This window comes from Stenella coeruleoalba (assembly GCF_951394435.1).
Source record: "Stenella coeruleoalba genome assembly, chromosome: 11".
Taxonomy (NCBI): Eukaryota; Metazoa; Chordata; class Mammalia; order Artiodactyla; family Delphinidae; genus Stenella; species Stenella coeruleoalba.
The window spans coordinates 3,491,097-3,498,731 of record NC_137157.1 but is presented as its reverse complement, the minus strand read 5'-3'; the positions used below and the strand labels follow the sequence as shown (position 1 = coordinate 3,498,731).

Genomic DNA, 7,635 nt, shown 5'->3' with positions numbered 1-7,635 from the left:
CCCAGCTCGCTCTCGCGTGCGAATCCGCCAGGGCAGACGAGCCCCCGCGAGGGGCCGCATCCGGGTGGGCCGACTGCCCCGATGCCGCGCAAGGAGGGGCGCGACTCCTTTAAGGCGCGGCGGGGCGGTGCGGGGCTTGCCAGCTCAGGTCGTGGGGCGTGGCGTTGGGCGTGGCGATGAGGGGGCGTGGCGATGGGCGTGGCGGAGCGCGCGCGGGGCGGGGCGGCGGCTGCGCAGGCCGGGCCGGGGGCGCGCAGATTTCGCGCAGCGGGACGCGAGCGCGCGACCTGGCGCCGCCGCCGCCGCCGTCGCCGCCGCCTCCGCCTCCGCGCTCGTGGCCGGGACCCGCGGGGCCGCCTCCTCCGGGCTCCCCGGCGCCGCTCGGCTCCCGGGCGGGCGGCAGGTGCAGCGCGGCCGGGCGGCTGGCGAAGGGGGCTTCGAGGCGACGGTTGGATGAGAGGTGGCCCCGGTCTCCGCGCAGGGTAAGCGGCGCGCGTGCGGACGCCCACACAGACCTCGGCGGACTCACGGACAGGCTCCCCACGGGGACCGGCCGAGCCGCGACCCGGCGCGCTCGTCCACGTTCTCCCCGCTCCCGCAGCCAGCGGCCCTCCTAGCAGGGCCCCGCGCGGGCGCGCCCCGCTTACACGCCCCCGGGTCCCGCGTTGGCTTGGGCGCGCCGCGGCCGCGGCGACTCCTGGCCCGCGTTGTGCCGGGCTGGCCAGGGAGAGGAGGACGTCCCGTGGGCGCGGGGCCTGAGGTGGGGTGGTGGTGGTGGGCAGGGCGGGGGTCGCCGCGGCCAGGCTGGGGCACGGGCGGGCTCGGCAAATGTCGTCTTCGCCACTCACTCCTTGGGGACAGGAGAGGAGGAGGGAGACCCCGGCCGCTGTGACCCCAGAGACGACCCCGCTAAAAAGTTGTGGGCGCTCGTCCTCCTCCCCGCACCCCTCCGTTCGCCCTGTCCCCTTTCCCTTTGTTTGGGACTTTTAGCTGATGGGGCTCTGCTGGGGCCCAGCCCCGCGTGCAGGCACGGAGGAGAGGTGTAGTGCAGCAGCTCCCAGCCCGGGGCCCCCGCCTGCCCAGAGCAGGCCCTGCACCCCCGTCCAGGCCTGGCCTACCACCGGGGGAGGGAGGAGAGTCGGAGCCGGGCGGGCTGCTGCACCTGTCTGGGCAGGGAGGCTCTGGCAGTAGGAGCAGCGGCCCCGGCCAGGGCCATAGACCTGAGGGGGTACCCCTGGAAGCTGAGTCCACCCTGGGGCTGTCGCCAGCCCTGCATTTCCGGAGGCGGGGAGGATTCAGTTTGGGCGACACCTTCTGCAGGATGGGTTTCCCTTCTTGTCTTCCTAGTGAAGGCTGGGGAGAAAAGACAGAGTTCTGAGCATCTCCCCCCCACAAAAATGGAGGCTTCTGAGCCCCAGCGCTCATCGCAGCGCAGCCCTAGGGGTAGTTTCAGGCCTGGGCCTGGCAGGGGCAGGGCTGTGCAATAGTTAAAGAGAGGAATTTGGAGCCTTGCCTCCGACACACATCTGTTCGGTGACCTTGGGCAGGAAGGCCTTGAGCTGTCTCATGCCTCAGTTTCCCCACCAGTAAACGGGGAGGGGGGCTGACAAGAGGATTAGATGATGTGATACAGACCCCCCCCACCCCCCTCCCCGACGGGACACACCTAGGGCAGAGAGCAGAACACCCTGGAGAGGCCAGCGGTGCCCTTCGCCCCCTGGCGGCTGTTGATTTCCTGACTCTGCCCCACGTGTCCCAGGCCCATCTGGGGACGCACAGTCTGGCAGGGTGAGTGTGCTCCAGTTGTTGCCCTTGTCCCCTGCTGGGGTGGAACCACATCCCACAATGTTAGCTGGGGCCCCTCGGATCAGGGACCTCATTAAACCTGCCCCTCCTTCCTGTTGCAAACCCCTCTGAAAACTCCCTGCCTAGCCCAGGTAAGGGACCTGGCCTGCCTGTCCTTCCCTCTGTCTTGGCTGTGATGTTGATCCTTCTGCAGCACTGTGACCATAGGCAGGGGTCTTGAACCTGCAGGCTGCCCAGTGCTGGACTCCTATTTGGGGGGGGGGGTGCCAGCTTGGTCCTGGGGACCAGGAGGTAGGGTTCCCTGGAGCCTCTAGACGGCGCCACCCCCTCTCTGCCCTTCTTTCTTGTGGGCTGCCTTGGCTCATGGGGTGTGGCTGTCCCAGAGGTGCGGCCTGGGGACGGTCAGGGCCTGTCCCTTTGCTGTCTGCCTGCCTGCACTTGGGAAAGGCATTTCCTGGAAACTGAACAGGAAAGTCTCAAAGTGTGGTTTGCTTGGCCCTGGCCGCCTTAGTCTGTGTCTTCCACTGAGTTGGGTGGGCAGGGGCCCTTCATGCAGGGAGAACCTGGTGGTCTCTCCAAGCCGCCAGGCTGTGAGGCGCTCCTCGTATCTGTCCAGCCAGAGTGGGTGTCAGGACCCCCCCCGATGGTCGCCAGCTCCGTGTGACCTCTGCTTCCCTTGCCCTCCCCGGGCCTCACCTTCACCAGCTAGAAACGAGGAGAATCAGGCCCGTTTTTCCTGAATCACCCCTTCTGCTGTACAATAGAATAGAATAGTGGTTCAGGCCCAATGAAAACAAAGTGTTATTAGATTCCAGTGAGAGTGCAGTTGCCAGGGGAGATTGCGAGCCTGAAGCGCATTTTCTGTTTGTAACAGAGTATCTGAGCGATGTTACAGATGTGACAGAGATACCAGTGCCAGGCCCAGCCTGCATCTCCGTGGAATCAACGTAATCGGAGAAGCGAAGGGCTCCCCTGATGTTTCCATGGTGTGACCCATGTTAGTGGTTGTACCACTGGTACACTGTCATCTCATGGGCCCTAGGGGACCCCTTCCAGCTACCCACGCTTCGCGGTTTGGGAGTTTGCCTCCTGAAGCCAGTCGTATCTGAGCTCTGTGCAGGAGTGGGCTTCCCATTGTGGAGTGGCGTGGCTCCAGCCAGGTCCTCCTTTCTGGGGGCCACTCCCTCTCGGGGACCTGGGCTGGTTTTTCTCTGGCGTTTGGCCCCCTGTGTAGTCAGGATGGAGGGTTCCTGCCTAGTGGCCGTGCTGGGGACTTGCTGAGCGTCTGAGGAGCTCCAGTCAGTGGAGGGCGTGTGCCAGCTGGGGCGGAAGACAGTGGTGGTGGCTGTGTGGCCTGCTTGGACAAGGCTGCTGTTCCTGTCGCCAGCAGGAAGGGAGACCATCTTTGTCGAAAGCCGAGTACCCCTGCTTCCTGTGGAGGCCGCTGACAGCCTTGGGGTATGTAGCAGAGCATCCCTCCCCTTAAAGTAGTTAAAAATGAATTGGGGGTAATGAGACGTGGACATTGAGAGTGAGTGATAGGAATACGGATGCCCTTGCCAGGGGAGCAGCTTCTGTTTGTTTACCAGCCCAGACGTGCTCGTGTGACCACCCAGGTGGCACTCGGAAGGCCTTTGCTTGGGACTTGAAAGCCAGCTGGGGGGCCCTTAGGCACTGCAGGGGGTTTAGGTCTGATTTTTCCTTGGCTTTGGGGTGGTGTGGCAATGGGGGCTCTCACTGGGTCTCTATCCGGGGCAGAATCTAGAGAACACCCTTTGTAAGGGGGCTGAGAGTTCAGTTGCTGGCTGGGGACGAGGAGGAGGCCTGGGTCCTTGACGGTGACGAGTATTTTGCGGAGATAGAGTGGCTGAGACACAGCCAGCCCCGCCTGAGGGGCAGCCGGGCCACCTGCTTGGAGCTGGCCGCTGACAGAGGAAGGCAGTTGGTTGACTTGAGAACTTAAAGGCAGGTCGTCCGACTTCTCTTACTGATTGAGATGGCGCAAGAAAGTGAGGGTTTCCCTAATTAGAGAAAACTGTGTTCCTTGAGCCTTTGGGGTCTGCGTGTGGCCTGTACGGGGGAGTCGGGCAGAGACTTTGGACTGTAATTCACCATTAATGACGCTCGCCATCTAAAGGTTATTAAGATCACTTGGCATTTGAGTTATAACCAGGGTTGTGATGATGTTTAAGGCCTGTGATTAAAGCCTCCTGTGGTTACACCGGCAGACAGGAAGGACTGGCCTGTCCAAAGGAAAAAAGAAATTAATAGTAGAAATCACTCAGTATAGTGTCAGGCGCGGTGCTAAGTGTCTTTCAGGCGTTGGCCCTCGTGGTCCTCACAACCTCCACCTTCACGCGGAGGCAGAAACAGGCCCAGAGAGGCAGGCGGCTGTTCTCAGTCCCCAGTTAGTTAAGTAGCAGAGCTGGGATCGGAACTCGGGTTGTTTGGCAACAAAGGCTGTGCTCTTAACCTCACTGCCTCCCTGATAATCAGTTGAATTTCTGGGGGTTTGTATAAGAAACAGAGGAAGTAAATTTACAGTCATGATGAGAAGTCTCTTTGCCATCAAACGTGTGCTTATAGCAAGAGCGTCTCTTATGCTGGGCCTGATGGCATTCCACGCACTTTATATGATTGATTTTCATAACAGCTGGAGGTCAGTGCTATTATTAGCTCTGTCGGCACAGAGAGGTTAAGTAACTTCCCAGAGGCCACAGGCTGGTGAGTGGCAGAGCTGGGTATCTGTTCCTAAGCTGGGTGCTGTATGCAGGGGGATTAAGTGGAGAAAACTCTTGGTCTGTCGCTGTGTGTTCTTGGGCAAGACGCTTAACCCCTCTGGGCCTCCGTTTGGTCACCGAGAAACAAGGGTCTTGGTGTGGAATATAGAAGCCAGAGGCCTGAGAGCTGGCCCTGGCCCGAGCTGGCCGCGTCTGCACTGCCTCCCCCAGGAAGGCCCTGGGTGGGGAGGCCCAACCATTGCAGCTTCCCCCCAGGAAGAGAGTCGTGGTGAAGGGGGCCAGTGCGCCCCAGCACTGGCTGGTGTTGGATGGAGCGGCCCTGGCTGTTGTCGGGGGTGAGGGCTCTGCCTCTCCCAGAAGCTCAGTCCACACCTGGGGAGAGAGACACCTGACACCCTGACACCGGGCACCGCTCGCTCTGTGAAGTGAGGGCGCTCAGAAAGCCCCCACTGCTCTGTCCCTCGGGAACCGGGGCGGGGGGGTGGTGATGGGTTGCCCTACCCAGAGCCCCCCTGTGCCGCCGACCCCAGCTCAGCTGTGGTGGGAGAACTAGGTGTGCTGGCGCCATGGAGGGCTGCCGTGGCCCGGGGACCCCCAGGGAAACTGCTCAACCCTCTTGTGGTCAGGTCCCCAGCATCGGTGAAGAGGGCTGCCGCCTCTAGTCCTTCCCTGTGGGCAGGGGGTACACGGCACATGAGGCCCTCCCCAGCCCGCCAGCATGGAGTGCGGTGGGGCCCACCTGAGCCCAGCCTGTGCCCCCTCCCAGGTCAGAGAGGCCCTGCCTTGCCCCCCTCCCCTCCGCAGGTGCTGCCTGCAGGGCTGTACCAGGGTTGGCAGACCTTTGTGTCAGGCACGTCTCTGCTCCCTCCCCCTTGCTGGGGAGGCCTCCCCCAGCACCCGGTTTATAGAAGTCCCCCCTCACTTGCCCCCCCCGCCCCCCACAGCAGTTGTCCTCCCTGGAGGCAGGGGCTCTCTCCCTCTTGTTCTGGTCCTGAGCAGCCCAGAGCAGGGATGAGGGAGGCGCTCCCTGCTCTGCCCTCGGGGGCCACTCTGCAGCCTGGCCTCCAGGGACCAGCAGCTTTGGGTCCTGGGGGCCTGGCTGGGGTCAGCCCACCTGCAGCCGAGCTAAGCTGGGGGCTGGGGGAGGGGAGGGGCCAGGCTCCCCAAAGGCGGGGGCAGGCCTGGGCAGTGAGAGAGGTGTGCGTTTGTTTTTTAAACATCATTATCGAGGCACAGTTCGCATACCATGCAATCCAGCCAGGGAGCGTGCCATTCACCGACTTTTAGCATGTCCACAGAATTGTGCAGCCTTCACCACAATCTAATTTTAGAACGTTTTCATCACCCCCGTTAGCCATCACTCATTCTCTTTCCCTCTAGCCCCTGGCAACCGCTAATCTGCTTTCTGTCTCCATGGATTTGCCTGCCCTGGACATTTCGTATCAGGGGAATCGTGTGCTCTGTGGAGGTTTGGCCCTGCTCTCCTTCGCTTAGCGGGACGCATTTTCACCTGTGTGGCAGCGTGTAGTGACAGAGTTGTGCTTGATGCCTCTCCTGAAGTGTGGCCCCTCTTCCCCAGCACGAGGTGACCCTGGACGACCTTTCTCACCAGTCTTGGTGGGCTCGCCTTGCATCGCCTGGCACCGGGGTCAGAGTTCGTAGCGGCCCCTTCTGTCGCTATGGCTGTCTGAGAACTCTGTGCCGGCACCATGAGCCATTTCATATGACTCATTTTCAGTGGCCTTTGGCACACTTACCATTTATGTGAGCTGCACTCAAGTCACCTCCTCCAGGAAGCCCTCCTAGCCTTCCCATGCCCCCAGGGTTAGGGCCCTTGTGCCTATCATCCTGTGTGATCCTCTGTTTACCTGCCTGCCTTCTGAGCTCCTGGAGAGCAGGGGCCCCGCTTTTCATCTGATTCCTGGCTGGCCTTGTTGGAGACAGTGTCGGGGGGGTGAGTGGTTGCAGATGGCGGGGGTGGCGTGTTTGTGAGGCATTGAGTCCCATGGGCTCTCTTACTGGCTGCCCCACTATTTCTCTTCCTCGATTATCCTTGAAACTGTACTGTCTGTGTCCTCTGGATCACCTCAAGGGCAGACCCGGGTCTGGCTCTGGGTATCCTGGACGTTCAGGCAGAGCTGCGGAGTGAGCTGAGCCCTGCCGGCCCCACCTCTGCCCTACCTGCCCACCACGCCCCACACTGGGTGGCAGGCTGGGTTTTTGGTTTTGTTTTCCTTCTTTTTTTTCCCTAATAATAGACTGTAGTTTTTAGGACAGTTGTAGACTTATAGAAACATTACAAAGAAAACACAGAGTTCTCATATATCTGTCCCTCCCCATGGTTTCTCTTATTATTACCATTTTACTTTAGTGTGGAACGTTGTTATCATTAATTAATGGACCAATATTGATTTTTTTTTTTTTTTTTTTTTTTTTTTTTTTTGCGGTACGCGGGCCTCTCACTGTTGTGGCCTCTCCCGCTGCGGAGCACAGGCTCAGGACGCGCAGGCTCAGCGGTCATGGCTCACGGGCCCAGCCGCTCCGCAGCACGTGGGATCCTCCCGGACCAGGTCACGAACCCGTGTCCCCTGCATCGGCAGGTGGACTCTCAACCACTGCACCACCAGGGAAGCCCAATATTGATAATTACTAACTGAAGTCTGCAGTTTATTCAGATTCCCTTAGTTTTCACCTAATGTCTTTTTTCTACCCCAGGACACCGTACTACATTCAGTTGTCGTGTCTCCTTTGGCTCCTCTGGGCTGGGACAGTTTCTCAGGCTTTTCTTATTCTTGATGACTTGACAGTCTTAAGGAGTATTAGGGACATTGTAGATCGCTCTCCACTGGAGTTTGGACAGTTGGAAACGCCCTGCTGGAATTCGGATGTTTCTCTCCGGGTTAGACTGGGGTCGTGGATTTTGGGAGGAAGGTCACAGAGGTGAAGAGCCCTCATCCCATCCCCTCAGGGCACTGATCCCTGTGATGTCGGCCTAGGTCATCTGGCTGATGTAAACTTACTCTTTTCCGTCTGTCCGTGCTGTCCTCCTTGGAAGGAGGTCAGGATGTGCAGCCCACACGTAAGGGTT

The 7,635-nt window shown here is 60.2% G+C and overlaps 1 protein-coding gene across 3 annotated transcripts in view; it reads left to right on the top strand.

Moving 5' to 3' along the window:
- The first annotated feature begins 259 nt into the window (after nt 1–259).
- GRAMD4 (GRAM domain containing 4) overlaps nt 260–7,635 on the top strand; it is a 77,744-nt gene continuing 70,368 nt past the window's right edge. Inside the window, exons 1-2 of one of the 3 annotated variants that reach the window (XM_079937132.1) lie at nt 1,741–1,788; nt 3,197–3,264. Coding sequence is in view for 1 of the 3 variants with exons in the window: in XM_079937129.1 (XP_079793255.1) it covers nt 454–482 (29 nt within the window). In the remaining 2 variants the exon portion in view is untranslated. Of the gene's footprint in view, nt 483–1,740; nt 1,789–3,196; nt 3,265–7,635 lie in introns of those variants that run through there. The other 2 variants (XM_079937129.1, XM_079937131.1) reach the window with 2 other exon arrangements.